At 37.0% G+C, this 15,353-nt stretch overlaps 1 protein-coding gene across 6 annotated transcripts in view; it reads left to right on the forward strand.

Moving 5' to 3' along the window:
* Positions 1 to 15,353, forward strand: part of sbf1.S (SET binding factor 1 S homeolog) — an 87,203-nt gene that overhangs the window by 60,872 nt on the left and 10,978 nt on the right. For 2 of the 6 annotated variants that reach the window (XM_041588407.1, XM_041588408.1), the window contains 9 exons: positions 954 to 1,129; positions 2,799 to 2,873; positions 4,516 to 4,655; positions 5,477 to 5,681; positions 8,080 to 8,276; positions 9,132 to 9,263; positions 11,675 to 11,752; positions 12,178 to 12,234; positions 12,590 to 12,768. In XM_041588407.1, coding sequence (XP_041444341.1) covers positions 954 to 1,129; positions 2,799 to 2,873; positions 4,516 to 4,655; positions 5,477 to 5,681; positions 8,080 to 8,276; positions 9,132 to 9,263; positions 11,675 to 11,752; positions 12,178 to 12,234; positions 12,590 to 12,768 — 1,239 coding nt within the window. The remainder of the gene's footprint in view (positions 1 to 953; positions 1,130 to 2,798; positions 2,874 to 4,515; positions 4,656 to 5,476; positions 5,682 to 8,079; positions 8,277 to 9,131; positions 9,264 to 11,674; positions 11,753 to 12,177; positions 12,235 to 12,589; positions 12,769 to 15,353) is intronic. The other 4 variants (XM_041588409.1, XM_041588410.1, XM_041588411.1 and 1 more) reach the window with 4 other exon arrangements.

Raw genomic sequence — 15,353 nt, forward strand, 5'->3', positions numbered from 1 at the left:
ACCAATAGTTATGATTCTAAAGTTGTCCAAAAAATTCTAAAAAATGATGTACCACAATTATTTAATGACAATAGTTCCTAAAGAATTATAAAGTGCCAGTGCCGCTATAAATTCATCCAAAGATAGAAAAATTCATTATTTTAAGTAAAGTGCAGTGCAATAATTTAGAATATTAGACCCAAAAAAGATTTTGATTTGGTTTAAAAAAAATTTTTTATAAAAAAAAATGACCAAACATGGTAGTGGGTTAAAAAATGCAGTCACAATCCAAAGAATTAGATGGTAGAAATTGGAAAGAATAGATGGTGGAGTTGTCCCATAAACTAGCTACCTGATTTTTTCTAGAGCCTGGGACACCACAAAGATAAGGCAGGACAGGGTAACCGGGGCTGTGGCCTTGGTATTTAGCTTGCCCTAGATGTTTACAAGAGGCTAGATAACCCTAAAAAGCCACAAACCCTCGGCCCCTTAGAATAGAAGGAAGATTACAAGAGGTTGTATAGGATAAGAGAGGATTTGACCCAAAGCTTTCTTGCCCCCACTTCCGTTGAAAGAACCCAACCAGACTATTATTACTAGATCGATTTTACAAAAAGATTCAATTTGAGCACAAGAGGATTACTAGGAACGCCGACGTACGTTTTGCTGAATAGCTTTGTCAAGGACTATAAACGTCCATCATGATTACATGAGAGGTGACAAATCATTGAAAAAATCTGGAAGTGCGAATTTCAGTTGTGGAGCAAAACTAAAAACTATCTGTTATTTCATTGAATTGTCCAGTTCACAATATGAATCAGTTAGCTCTATGTCCAGCTTGTGTGTGTGTGTGTGTGTGTGTGTGTGTGTGTGTGTGTGTGTGTGTGTGTGTGTGTGTGTGTGTGTGTGTGTGTGTGTGTGTGTGTGTGTGTGTGTTTTCATGGTATTCAGTAGCATCTATTCATTTGTCTTAGCTCCTGAAAGTGGCTTTTGATGAAGACGTTCCATCAGAGGCATCTGAACTTTTTAGAAAGAACCTGCATAAATTACGGTTCCCCCAGGATGTCCTGGGAACCTTTCCTTTAGCTGCTGGTGTAACAGTCCAGCACAGTACGCAGACTAGAACAAAGGACAAGAACCCTTCCCTCAAGTAAGTATCACCACATCTTTCTGCAGATCATAGCTGAAGCACTCCTTTTCCTAATCTAACTTGAAATATTTCTAAACGCTGACAGATGCCCCATTGAATTAATCCTAAACTCCATTTTAGTGATACTGTGTTAATGCAGCCTATAGTGTTGTAATCCTGTTGCACCTGTATCTTGATAAACATTTAGTATACGGTAAATCATGTATCGGGCATTATACGTATGGTTATGCTGTATGTATTGCCAATCAAGCAAGCAATACATTCATAAATAGACCACTTATATTAAAACCATAAAATTCCTTAAAGGGGTGGTTCACCTTCATTTTTAGTTTTTTCTTTTTTTTTTTTTAATTATTATTATTATTAAAGAGTCTTCTTTGTACTCTTTCAAGCTTTCAGATGGGAATCCATGTTGCAGAAGACTGAGACAGGAGTGCCAATTAAATTTTTTGTAGATTGTATCATTTTCTTTAAAAAAAAAAATATTTAAGAACTAAAAATCGTGCTACCTAAAATTTGGCTTTAGGGATTGTGTGGATATAAGGAAAGTGACTGAAAAGTTATTGCTGGGAAAAAATTGTGATTGAGGAAAAAAATTAGCAAATTTTTTCATTGGGCACAGCAAAACACAATCTGAAAATGACTGAATTAGCCTGAAGTGTTTATTTTTACCCAATCCTGTACTCAGTCCTGCATTTGATGCAGATTCGAAATCCACAATTTGCGTGAATGTCAACGGAAGGTATTAAGCAAAATCAAGGGGACAGAACAGTGTTTCATTACTATCCACTGGATTGTTTTTTTACTCAGTCTAATGGCCACTTTTTGGCCACGTATCATCAGGTTGCATGTTATATGCCCTTGCAAAGCAGCCCATGTGCAATTGGTCTTAAACTAATGTGACATGTAGCTGTTTGTACCTTAATTTATAAACCAACTCACAATATACAACTGATATCAAATATAAAACTTGCATACAATAAAAAATTAATAATATAAGCCTAATTGTTAAGTAATAGTTTTTAGTATGTATTTATAAAATGGCATAGTTCCATACTCTTGCGAAAAATCTCTCTTTTGACCCTATTGTCAGGATCCTCTAAAGACCTGCTATTCTTAGAAGAGAAAATGTATTTGGAATGTATTTATTAAAATATTGTTGTGCTATATTGTTTCTCCTTACCTTCTTTATCCATTGTAATGATTGTGTTTTAAAATACACGCACACGCTGAAGCTTGTTAATTCTTTCCTGGCTTAAGCAGCATATTTGTTCACTATACCTTAAGTTAGTTTTGCAAATTTGCACATACCAATAATATCATACAAACAATTATTGAAATGTGTATGGTGACCTGCCAATCCCAGCTGATATTTTTGTGCTGTGGATGTTGTTTCGGTATTGGCCAGATTTAAACATTCATCTGCAGAATCACTGGCAACCACTGCTTGGGACATCAGCAGACAAATTAAAGAGGCTCTGCAACTCATCTTCATTTTATGCTGTTCTGATGATTTGGGCTGTTTGTCCAAGCAATTGGAATTATAGGCAGCAATAAAGTGTACGGCCCCTTGTACTCCGTCAAAGAGAGCATATCGGAACACTGTCTTTCAGGTTAGTGTGGCTCTGTAGTCCTATCTTTTGCAGTGACCCCATGTCTTCTTCTATAGCACACTCCATGTCAGTGATGTATTCTTGAGCCACCTGGGTGCGGGTTTTACTCTTGGTCGCTTCTACAAAGACACGTAAGACCCTTATGGCCTAATTTTGAGCTAGTGTGGACAAATCAGTGTTCAGCTTGGGTGCTCATATTTCTTCCTCTCGGTTTACCATGATAATTGGTTAAAGCTAAATCCAGCTCTTAACACCAGGACTAGCCCACATGTCTACAGTAGGTATAGGACTGCACAGCCCAAATGTGTATGAGAAACACAATAGCATGTGCGTGCTTTATATAATAACTAGTTCAGTATACAGCCATAATATGAATAAATACAGTAAGTTCAGTTTGGGCATTGCTTAAACGGAACACGTGCCCAGCAAATTGTGGATAAAGAAATGCATCATAATCAATCTGCAGTTCCATCTACTGTCAGAGAAACTATCACATTGCTGTGGCAGTAGTACTCTCTTATGTGGGTTTATTAGTATATATTAAACCTGTCTGCTTAAAAATCATGGTGTGATGAGAAATAACCCAACTAAAAAACATCTTTTGTTTGTTGTAGAATCAGTGCTGTTTTTATTACTGTCTTTGGTGTTTCCACACTCACAACCCTGCAGTTTTAACAAAGATGAAATGCAAACAAAATTATAATATATTTTATGAGATACCTCCAAGCTGTGCCCTGCGTGTGCATTTATGTGTTACGAGAATGTATTAACTGTACGTAGCCCGCAGGTTCATTTTGCTCAAGGAGGTCCCAGCTTAGGTAGCCCCATATTAAATGCCAGAGAAAGCATATTTTGGATTCCTCTAAGATGTGGTTTTAATCTATTTTATCCACTAATAACACAACATTGCACAAGACTGTTACTTGCCTTTGTCTGAAAGCACCAAAACATTACGTCACTTACCAAACATTACACAATTTTGTTCCATATTCACAGCTCTATAAAGTGCATCTCTGATTTACCTATATAAATATTAATAGTAACAGCTGGCCATTGCAGCCTGCATTTATGTCAGAATGTTATCAGATCTTTATATTACTGAATATTCTTGCATACTGCTGGATTGTAGAGCCAGGCATACTCATGTTATCAGTCCCTTTTAGCAACTGCACATGAACAATACCAGAATGAGATTTGCTAGTGTATTTTTTATTTCTACTATTTTCTCTGTTTGCTGGATATGGATATATTTTTTTAATAATTGCAAGGCGCGTTAATTAAAATAATCATTAATGTAAAACCACTCTCCGGTATCTACTTTTCTCACATTGACATGTGAGAATACTGTATTGTGCGGCTTCCTATAATGTACATGTCCGTCATCCATATGAACCAGACCCTACTCCCACATTTACATAGTAGCATTGTTACACATTCTTTATCCTTGTAGACCAGTCCCTAATACCTCATTTATACTTAAAGCACACTTTTTTAAATGTGTGTTCTTTATATAAATACTTGCTCAATAAATAATTAAAATGACTTGGTCAAGTTTAATACATTTTCCTATTTATCCTTTAATTCTTCTGCAACTTAAATCTTGCTGTCTGCAACAGGAATAATTGGTGCTATCCTTCTCGAAAATTTTGCATGGTTTGGGGTGAAGGGTTATTGATTTGTTCACCAAATATATTACTTCAGAAACGTAGATTTCTACAGTTGTTTGCTACCTGGACTCACTTCACTTTGCCTGTTTTGTGGTTCTTTGTTCAGAACCCTATCTAAGAACCTAGTTAAGAATGCAAAGAAAACCATTGGGCGACAATACGTGACACGCAGGAAATATAGTCCACCATCGTGGGATCCACGTGGAAGTCAGAATTCGTTGGAACAACAAAGTGATGACATTTCCTGTAAGTGTTTATATAGGTTAATGAGTATATGGAATTAACATTTTATTGTATGGGAAAAGCTAAAATACAAGCTGCTCATGTGTACAAGAGTTTGGTAGCATTCACAATGTAAATATAAACCGCAGACAGACCAGTTTCCTCTATCATGTAAACAAAGAACATGTGTGAACTGTAGCATTGTTTACTGTGGATTTATGTTCAGTTGACTAATTGCAGAAGGTTGTTTCTTGTTAAAAATCAGGGTGCAGTTTATTCTTTTTTTCTCAAAGTAAAGCTAGAATTATTTTTTTTATTACGATATGTAAATGCATCCTTATCTGCATAGTTAGCCAATGCCCGGCACCATTATCTAGCTACATGAGAGTGATGTGGCACCATACTACAACACTTCTGAAATAGGTATGAGTCACTCTTCCTAATAAAAATAAAACTATCCATTTATGTTTTGGTCTCTACAGCATTTATGTGTAAACTGTGCAGTGTTTCCAAACAATAGTGCGGTGACTTATAGACTTTCTAAAAAAAATACATTTAGTCAACCCTAATATAGAAAGCTGTAGATCTATGTGAAAACTCTAGCAACAAACCAAATGCTAACTGAGCTGAGAAGGACTTAGAATTATTAGTTCCATTTTTTGGGGTCTTCAAATGGTGGGTGGGGTTAGCTGCATGGTTTAGAAACCCTTGCTTTTGTATTACAGTTGAATATCATAATTTTATTTTTTATTACCTTTGGTGTGGTTGCACATAACTGTTTACAGCAAGTTCTCCCATTGTGTGAGGGTGGAATTTTATTTTTATTTTTTTACATTGTCCTTTAGTGTCAGAAGAGATGGAAAGGAATACTCTTACCACCTCAACTTTAAAGGCTCCAGAGAAACAAACCATAGGAAATGTTGCAGAACGCGCCTGTTGCCGTGATTACCAGCGCATGGGGCTAGGGACTCTGAGCAACAGTTTGCAACGCAGCAAGAATGAACCCTTCAGAATCTGTACTGTAAACCGCATGTATGCAGTGTGTAATAGGTGAGAGATGGACCTTTCATCAATAAAGACTTGCCTAGTTCAAACACAACCCATGTTATTGTGTGAATGTCCAAACTTTGATCCTCCGGCTGTTGCCTTTCCATTAAATTTCCCTCTAACATAGCAGATTATAGCAATTAATAATACTGCTTCCACAATAATCTTTGTACTTGAATAAAAAGGTTTGATTATGAAGTTTGCATTAAGCCAGTATTTTTGCCAGAATGCATTTTTTAGGCTTCAGTGTACATCCTCAATTATCACAACATTAAAGAGATACTGACTCCAGAAAATATATATTCATCATAACATTATGTTTGAATGATATTTATAATTTTACCATTAAAGGAATAGTTCAGTGTGAAAATAAAAACTGTGTAAATAGATAGGCTGTGTAAAATAAAAAATGTTTCTAATATAGTTAGTTAGCCAAAAATGTAATATATAAAGGCTGGAGTGAACAGATGTCTAATAAAACAGCTAGAATCCAACTTCCTGCTTTTCACCTCTATAACTCTGAGTTAGTCAGTGACTTGAAGGGGGGCCACATGGTACATTTCTGTTCAGTGAGTTTGTAATTGACCCTCAGCATTCAGCTCAGATTCAAAAGCAACAGATATCATTTTGTACAACCATTTCTCCATGCTCAGTGTAATTTGGCTCAACCGCCTTTTGAGAAAATAATCAAGGCAGGCTGGCCTCAAAAAGCTCTGCTGTCAAGAATCTATGCACTTCTCTCAACGTTGCCACCTCTAGATTTCGTAAAACATAAATATATGACTCTTTGGGAACAAGAACTTAATGTCACTTTGCCACTGGATGACTGGGAAGCTATTTGGCTTAATGCTAAGAAGGGAGTCACATGTGTCATACAGAAGGAGAACGTATATAAAGTAATGATGCAATGGTACATGACACCCATGAGGCTTAATAAGATCTTTCCACAGATCCCGAATCAATGCTGGAGGGGGTGCCAAGACCCAGGTTCCCTGTATCACCTGTTTTGGTCATGCCCAATTATTACTGCTTATTGGACCGAAATCCATAGTATAATTTCGAAGGTCACCTGCACAGATGTGGTGAAAGACCCTATAACCTTCCTATTGGGAAAACCTATTGAGGAGATTTCTAGTTCGTCACAGGTTCTGGTTAACCATATATTAACAGTGGCTCGTATTACGTTAGCGGCTAAATGGAAATCGGTTGAATCCCCATCTGTTCAGGAGGTCCATAGAAGACTTTCGAATATGGTTTTTGAAAACATGATTGCATATACTCAAAACAGGACACCTAAGTTTCTAGCTATTTGGGCACCCTACGAGATGTTGGCAAAGCCACAAAATCCCTAACTACTTTTACATTTGACTAGGTGGCAAGTGTTGAGATACAAGTAGTATAGATTCTTGATTTTTAGTTAACTCACGATGCTTTCTTAAGATGTGGAATTTGCTCTGGTATCTGAGTTACTATGCAATGTACTGTACAATTTTTTGTTAATCAATATGGAGATTATTTCATGTAAGGTAGAACTTTATTTTTTATTTTTATTTTTCCTTTTGTTTTCTGTTTATATGTTAATGTTTTAACATGTATGAGAATATCCAGAACGATCTCTGCTTGTAATACAGACTTGCGGCAATGTCTAATTCTACTGTATTGTCTGGCACCTACTTCTGTAATGTATACATGTGATATCGCAAGCTTGGAATGCTTTATTTTTCTTTTTTTCTCTGGAGAATTTTATTCTTAATAAAAAAATTTAAGTTACAAAAAAAAGCAACAGATATGACCCATGTGGCCCCCCCCTCAAGTCTCTGATTGGCTACTGCCTGGTAACCAGGGTAACCAGTCAGTGTAAACCAAGAGAGCTGAAAAGCAGGAAGTTGGGTTCTGACTGACAAGTTATACATCAAATCACTCCAGCCTTTATACATTACATTTTTGGCTAACTAACTATATTAGAAACATTTTTTATTTTGCACAGCCTATCTATTTACCTAGTTTTTATTTTTACACTGAACAATTCCTTTAAAGTATTTGCTTGATGCTTTTACGTTACCTTTCTTACCCCCATGTTCCTCTATGAGGGGGCTGCCATATTTGTGCAGCAGTAGTCTGTTAGCATTAGAAACTCTGAACTGACAGACTGAGATGGCTCAGATTGGCAAAACAGTCAGGAACTTCGAATAATAATAATTTACAAAAGCAGAACTATCTGCTGGTAAGATGCTTTGAGCAAGAAAAGATTATATTTGGTCTTAATCTCTATATACTTGGAAGAATAAGTCTGTCTGGATATTAGTTATGATCCCAAGCCAAGATGTCATTCTCCAGCAATGGTGACCCTGCAAGTGTGGATTGCTGGATTATAAATTGACCATCACCTCCTTCTCCTCAGCTATCCAGGGCTTTTGATTGTACCACACAGCATCCAAGACAATACTCTGCAGAAGATTTCCCGTTGCTACCGTCAGAATCGATTTCCTGTCGTGTGCTGGAGGAGCTCCCGGAGTAAAGCTGTGCTACTGCGCTCAGGAGGGCTTCATGGCAAAGGGATGGCGGGTCTTTTTAAATCTCCCAACACTACTACTGTTGGTAAGTTATTAGTCCTGGTTAGATATCTGCCCATGATTAATAAGTAGCTACCTAGAAGTTTTGTAAAAAGCAGTCTGTTGTAACCTTTATTAGTATTTCTCCATTGTATATTAATATTATAGATTAAAGCCATAATGTTGCTTGTGTAAAAAATAAATGATCATCTTTAAAATTATGCAGTGATAAGACAGAGCAGTGATTTGCCAACGCAACCTAGTGATAATTTTCAAAGAAAAAATACAGACCTGAAACCTGGCCACTTTTCTAAACTCTATACCTTGTTGCAGTGGGCTTTATTCTTAGAACATTTTTTGGATTTGTCAAGTTTTGTAATCAGTTAGTTTTTAAATACCAATGAAAGTTGAATCATTAGCAAATCCTATATATTGTGGCCATTGTTTTGCTGAAAAAACTTTCTCCAACTTCTTAAAGGACCAGCAACATCAAAAAATATTTAAAAAAATGTGTTAGTATACCATTAAAAAAAAAACCACCAAGACTAATTAAACTTTAAAATCGCACAGCCTTTATTAAGAAATAACTTACCGAAAATCCACTTACACTCCTCTTCAGAAAAGGCGACAATCCATCGTGCGGCGCTCAGTTTCTCCTCCCTGGCTATCTCTTATAAGAAAGGCAGGAAGGAGAAATCGAGCGCCTCACGATGGATCGCCGGGTCGTCTTTTCTGAAGAGGAGAGCAAGTGGAGATTCGGTAAGTTATTTATTAATAAAGGTCTGTGCAATTTTAATTAGTTTTGGTGTTTTTGTTTAATGGTATAACTCTGCTTAAATTCTTTAATATGTTTGTTTACATTTGTTTTTTTATTAATTCAATCATTTTTTTTTTTCAACAGGACAATCTCAGACTGATTCTACTTCTCTTGAGCAGGAAAAATATCTGCAAGCTGTAGTTAATTGTATGCCACGATTTGCAGAAATGAGTGGACGTAATACGCTTAGTGCATTTCCTTCTGCACATCTTTATGGTGAGGGGGGTCAAACATACTATGGTAGGGCAAGTGTATAGGTGATGGTGAAGCAAGGAAGGTAAAAGCAATGTATGCGGGATGTAAGATGCTCAGTTGCATGGTGGAGTTGACTGGTATAAAGGAACTGATATTGCTTCATACAGTTTGCACATAATTACAAATTATAATCCGTGAGGGTTCTATTTTCATGGAATCAAGAAACCACGTTTTAGCACCTTGTTAATGGAGTGACAACAAACTGTAAAATTGTAAATCCTGCCCAATTTCCTTGTAAAGGTCTTTGATAGGGTGAAGCAGACTGTGTTTGTTTTCCTATAACAAGATAATGCTTGTTTAGTTTTATGCAACTAAAACCTGCTTCCAAGCTTGGAATTCAAAAATAAACACCTGCTTTGAGGCCACTGGGAGCAACATCCAAGGGGTTGGAGAGCAACATGTTACTCATGAGCTACTGGTTGGGGATCACTGCAGTAGAGCCTCCCTCTCTTCCATAACTGAAAACTGAATCTTTGTACAGGTATGGGACCTGTTATCCAGAATGCTCGGGACCTGGGGTTTTCCGTATAACAAATCTTTCCGTAATTTGGGTCTTCCTGCCTTAAGTCTACTAGAAATTCATTTAAACATTAAATAAACCCAATAGACTGGTTTTGCTTCCAATAAGGATTAATTATATCTTAGTTGGGATCAATTACAAGCTACTGTTTTATTACAGAGAAAAAGGAAATAATTTTTAAAAATTTGGATCATTTGGATAAAATGGAGTCTATGGGAGCCATTCCGTAATTCAGAGCTTTCTGGATATCAGGTTTCTGGATAAGAGATCCTATACCTGTTCAAGAGTTCCTTTCTCATTCACCCACACCAAGTCCTGCATGATACACCCTCATACTTGTGCCAGTTTCATGCCTTTGCTGAATCTATCACTCTTCACCTTACAAACCCTTTCCTCATGGTATTGTCCTCTGTCTATTATAACATTGTCTCTGATAATGCAAGAGGCATAGCCAAATGTGTCGGAGTGCACAAAAATATATTTATTTATACGTTTTTTTTTGTTGTTTTTTTTTTTTAATCTATGCAGATTCATATTGTACGGCCAATTACAATAGTGTCATAAAGGAGAATTAAACACAAAAAATGAAAATGGGTAAAAATTTAATATTTTAGATACTGAACCTATTGCACCAGTCTAAAGGTTCAGCATCTCTACAGTAATCCACTCTTCAAAGTTGACACAGGAGTTTTCCATCTTGAATTTTGTTTGAAGTGTCTGCAACACAGACATGCTCTGTTTATTCTGAGCAGCTTTTAGACGCTAAACTTAGGGGTCATCCCAAATCATAAAGCAGAAAATTAGCTTTGCCTGTCGTATAAAGTCCTACAGGCCCTGCTGCAAGGCTAAACTGCCATCTACCAATAATCTGAATTATTTACTTATAAGTATCTTCTGTGTCTGTCCCTAAGTAAGTAACAGCAGCACAGAGTATGTGCAGTGATTCAGCAGAAAAGAAGATGGGGAGCTACTGGGGCATCATTGGAAACACAGATCTTGACTGCTACAGGGCTGTGGTTGCCTTGGGCTGGTTTATAAGCTCAAAATATAATGTACAGCATTTCTGCACTAATTACTTAGTTAAGCTTTAGTTCTCCTTTAGGATGACATTGTAAAGTTTTTTGACATTGGCTTGTATTTCATGTCCCAAAAAAGGCAATATGTTTGCAATTGTAATTAAAGTTGCACCCCACTTTTTAAGTATTGTACAGTGGTGTTTTGTATGCTCTTCCCCTACCCTGCATAATGTGGGCTGGAGGAAATGGACAAAAAAAAGAACCCCTAGTCCAAGGGACTGAGAGCTCTTAAAAGAAGTGATTTGCAGGGTTCTCTTGTGTCCTTTTTAACCTGTTTGGTGGGAAATGATTAATTCATGAATGTTTAGGGTCCTGTTTTACCTTTCTAACTAGTAACTAGTATCCCCCCAAGGAAATAAAGAAAATGTATACTATATTGCATATAACTTAAAACCTTAAATCCATTTTAAAAAGTAATAATAATAATAAAAAGGGCATAAGTCTCCCACTCTGCATTATAGAAATTTCCAGAAATCACAACATTTTAATTCAAATGTTCTTGTAGTTTTCTGCAAGGCAACTTTGGGATCAGGTGTATCTATATTATCCAGTGTAGATGTAGAACTAATGTAGATGATCTAAGTAACAGTATGAATGTGTTCGTACACAGGCTAAAGTTGGTATAACCTTTTCCATACCAAGGTTTGTTATCTGTTGTTCTTGACCAACGCAAGATTTTGTCATTCACATCAGTCCCTGCCCTAGTGGAGCTCCCATTCTAAGGTCCCTATCTGATACACTATGGTCAGTTTTATAAGCCAGTGTTTCTGCTGCAGATTCTCCAGACAAACGACAGCCCAAGCTGGGTTCCTTGATGAAGCAGGTGATAGGAGGGAAGGAGGACACCCGAGGAGGTAGGAACCCTAGGGGTTCAATTACAGATGTGCGTAACATGTATATATGTTGTATGGGAGTTTCTGAAGCGTTTTACTAAGAAAGCCACTAACTGTAGAATGTTTTCTAACAGTGTCCCCCCCCCCAGAGTAGTATGAATGCACACTTGGATATTTTTATGTATGGTTATTTTCTGGACTGGTTCTGTGTGTGCCACATATTCATGCTGTCACTTCTGTACCAATCCCACTGTTCCAGACTCATCCCCCATTGCTCACTGGTGTCATATAGTGCCTGTATTATTGGCTCCTACCTGAGTTGATCTATTCTCATATTGACCCCCATCTGACCAACCTGTCATTTCTTCCCATTCCAACAACCATGCCTTACCTCCCACTTGGTACCCTTTCCCTGTGACCCAGCTACAACTTTCTCCCTGCACCAGGTTACTCAGTTCGGGGTATAAAACACCCTGCAGTGCGGCGAGGCTATGTAGAGCAAGGTCAGTGTGCATTTTCTAGTGCTAACACTGTCCTGCTTACCAATGACAATTACAATTACAGTTACTGATGTATTTACTTTACTCAACATGCATTCCTGAGCTCTACTATTAATATTCTTCTACAGGTGAAATAATAGAATTTTTTTTAGTTATTAACTTACCATAGCTTTCCAAGAAAAACTGAACTTGTTCACTATTTCCCTACCCAGGCCAAAGATTATCCTTGCTAATTCCCACTGATGCCACTCTGTAGAAATAGATTTTACCATTTACTAGTGGTGGTAACACCTGGTGGTAGAAGTGTTCCTGTGCATAAACACTAGAGCTGCCATCGATCCTGTTTTCTCTCTTGCAGGAAAGTGGGGCAGTATGCGAGGCAGTGGGAGGCTCAGCGCTGCTATGAATTCAGATGTGGGAACGAGATTGGCAGGCACAGAGCGCCTCACCCATAACCAGAATGGCGGCCCCTCTGAAATTGCACTGACTCCCCGCCGGGCTGCATTGTACATCATTGGAGACAAGTCTCAGTTTAAGGTACATTTTCTGTTTTGTACTGTTTGCCCCTGTCTGTTCAGGATCATTATAATCAATGTGATATTTCCTTAAAAAAGTGTACCTTGTTCTTCTGGCACATATCTTAAAGGAGAAGGAAAGGCTAAAACTAAGTAAGCTTTATCAGTAAGGTCTATATATAAATACACAAGTAAATTCTCAAAGGAATACCGCTCTGAGTCCTCTGTCAAAAGAAACACTGCATTTCTGTCCTTCTATTGTGTACACATGGGCTTCTGTATCAGACTTCCTGTTTTTAGCATGAACCTCCAGGGCTAGGGCTTGAGCATGCTCAGTTTGCTCCGCTCTCCCCCTCCCTTTTCCCCCTGCCTCCTCCCCTCCCTGCTGTAATCTGAGCCCAGAACTATGAGTGAGTAGGGAGAGACTCAGGCAGGAAGCAATGTCACACCAAGCAAATATGGCAGCTGCTATCCTAAACAAACAGAGAGCTTCTAAAGTTGTTTACACGGGAATAGAAATGCAATCTGCAGAATAATTATAGTGGTATAGTTTGCACTTTTGTGGCTAGTCTATTGGCAATAAACTGCTTTGGTAGCTTTCCTTCTCCTTTAAACTCTGTTAATGCACTTTACTACATATAGAGACTGGTTTATTAATTTTCAAATTTCTGCCACAAATCAAGTTTGTTTTAGTTAAAACTCCAATCAATATTTATATTTGGATTATATTTGGATTTTTTAATAAATAAGCAGATATTTGATATTTTTTAATATGTGAAATTTAAATTGTGATAAATAAGCCTCATAATGTGAATCAAGCCATCCAAATTCTTACAGAGAGTGGGGTGGTGTGGCTGCATGCATAGCAGATAAGACTTGTATTTTTTTAGATCCCCGTAGCACATACTTTCCTGATCAAAAAAGCAAACTGATATGGGCAACTGACTCAATCAAATCATGTGGTTAGCCTGAAATTGCTAATTACAACTCACAGGACCTGGACCCACAGCCAATACAATAGATGACATACTCAATCTTAGTAGTGGAAGCAACCTGCCAAACAACACTATTAACCCCCTGTTGAGCAAATCAAAATATCCTTATCCCTTATTTGGACAGATCTGCAAAATATATAAGGTTGCAGCCATAAAGGACACTTGCCATCCACTGCACAAATGTTTGATTTGATTACAAAAATCAGCAGTAACGTAATAATATAAAGGTGGTGGGTCGGCCGGATGGATCAGAATAGAGTTCACAGCTGACAGCAGAACAGTGGCCAATTTACTACTGAACATACCTTTTGCCTATTAAGAAATAACCATGGTTGGTTTCTGGAACTAGATAAGAATATGAAGCCATTTCCAATGAAAAGGATTGTTCACCATCCAACACTTTTTTCCCGTTTCATTGGTTTTGGATAGTTAATCCAGAATAAAAGATATTTTTTCAAATACTTTCTGTTTTATATTTGTGACAGTTTTTTTTTTTACCTTTATATGTTTCGAAAAGCATGGGGGGGCACTGACTGTAAACTTTTCTAAATTGGTACATTTCTTATCTTTGTCCCTGCTGAGCAGAATCCATGAATGTCGTAGGCAGCTGTTATAATTGGTACAATAGTTGCTAATTTTCCACAGACGTTGCTGAGAAATGTATCAACTTTTCTAACTAGCAACTGTATCAACTAGCAAATTGTAACAGTTCAGGATCTACTCCTGGATTACTGAGCTGCCAAACTCAAACACTAGACACAGGAATATTACATTTTCGTTTTGGAAAAAAAAGTAAAAAATAAAAGATGGAAAGCAATTGAAAAAAGTCTATATTTATGCTGAGTTATTTTATTATTATTATGTTTATTTATATTTAATTATTATATTTATTTATATTTATTATTATATTTATTTATCTGAAAACCGCTGAACTGAAAAAAGGAGCTGCCAAACCTAATCGCCAATTCACTAAGAGGTCCATGATAGTGTGTTACCCAAATGTTGCTGCTTACAGAAGGGAGGGGTTTGTTTGTCAAAGGTAGATTGGAGGTCTGAACAAATTGGTTGTTTAGTGCTTCAGTGCTTTATAATGGCAAAAAATTCGAACACTATAGAAATCTAAAATTAAGTGCTGTGTAAGAATGGAATGTGCACAACTTCATCTATTTGAATAATTGAAATTGCAATACTGTATATTAAATTACTGTTGGTTAATACACGCTAAACACAACAATCTTTTTTTGTATTGCAAGAATGACAGCATGTTTATTTTTTATGGTTTTAATTGCACAATTAATAAAAGGACCCTGACCCTTTAAAAAAAACAAAGGAACAGTAACATCAAAAAATGTAATTGTTTTAAAGTAAAAAAAATATAATGCAGTGCACTGTTAAAATTGATGTGTTTGCTTCAGAAACACTACAATAGTTTATATAAATAAGCTGCTGTGTAGCAATGGGGGCAGCCATTCAAATAAAGGCTCAGGTTACAAAGCAGATGGCAGATAAGCTCTGTAGAAAATAATGGTTTTATCTGTTATCCACTATTTAACCTGTGACATATAGCCTCTTTTTTTCTAATTTCCGCCATTGCTACACAGCAGCTTGTTTA

Source organism: Xenopus laevis, chromosome 3S, assembly GCF_017654675.1.
Source record: "Xenopus laevis strain J_2021 chromosome 3S, Xenopus_laevis_v10.1, whole genome shotgun sequence".
Taxonomy (NCBI): domain Eukaryota; kingdom Metazoa; phylum Chordata; class Amphibia; order Anura; family Pipidae; genus Xenopus; species Xenopus laevis.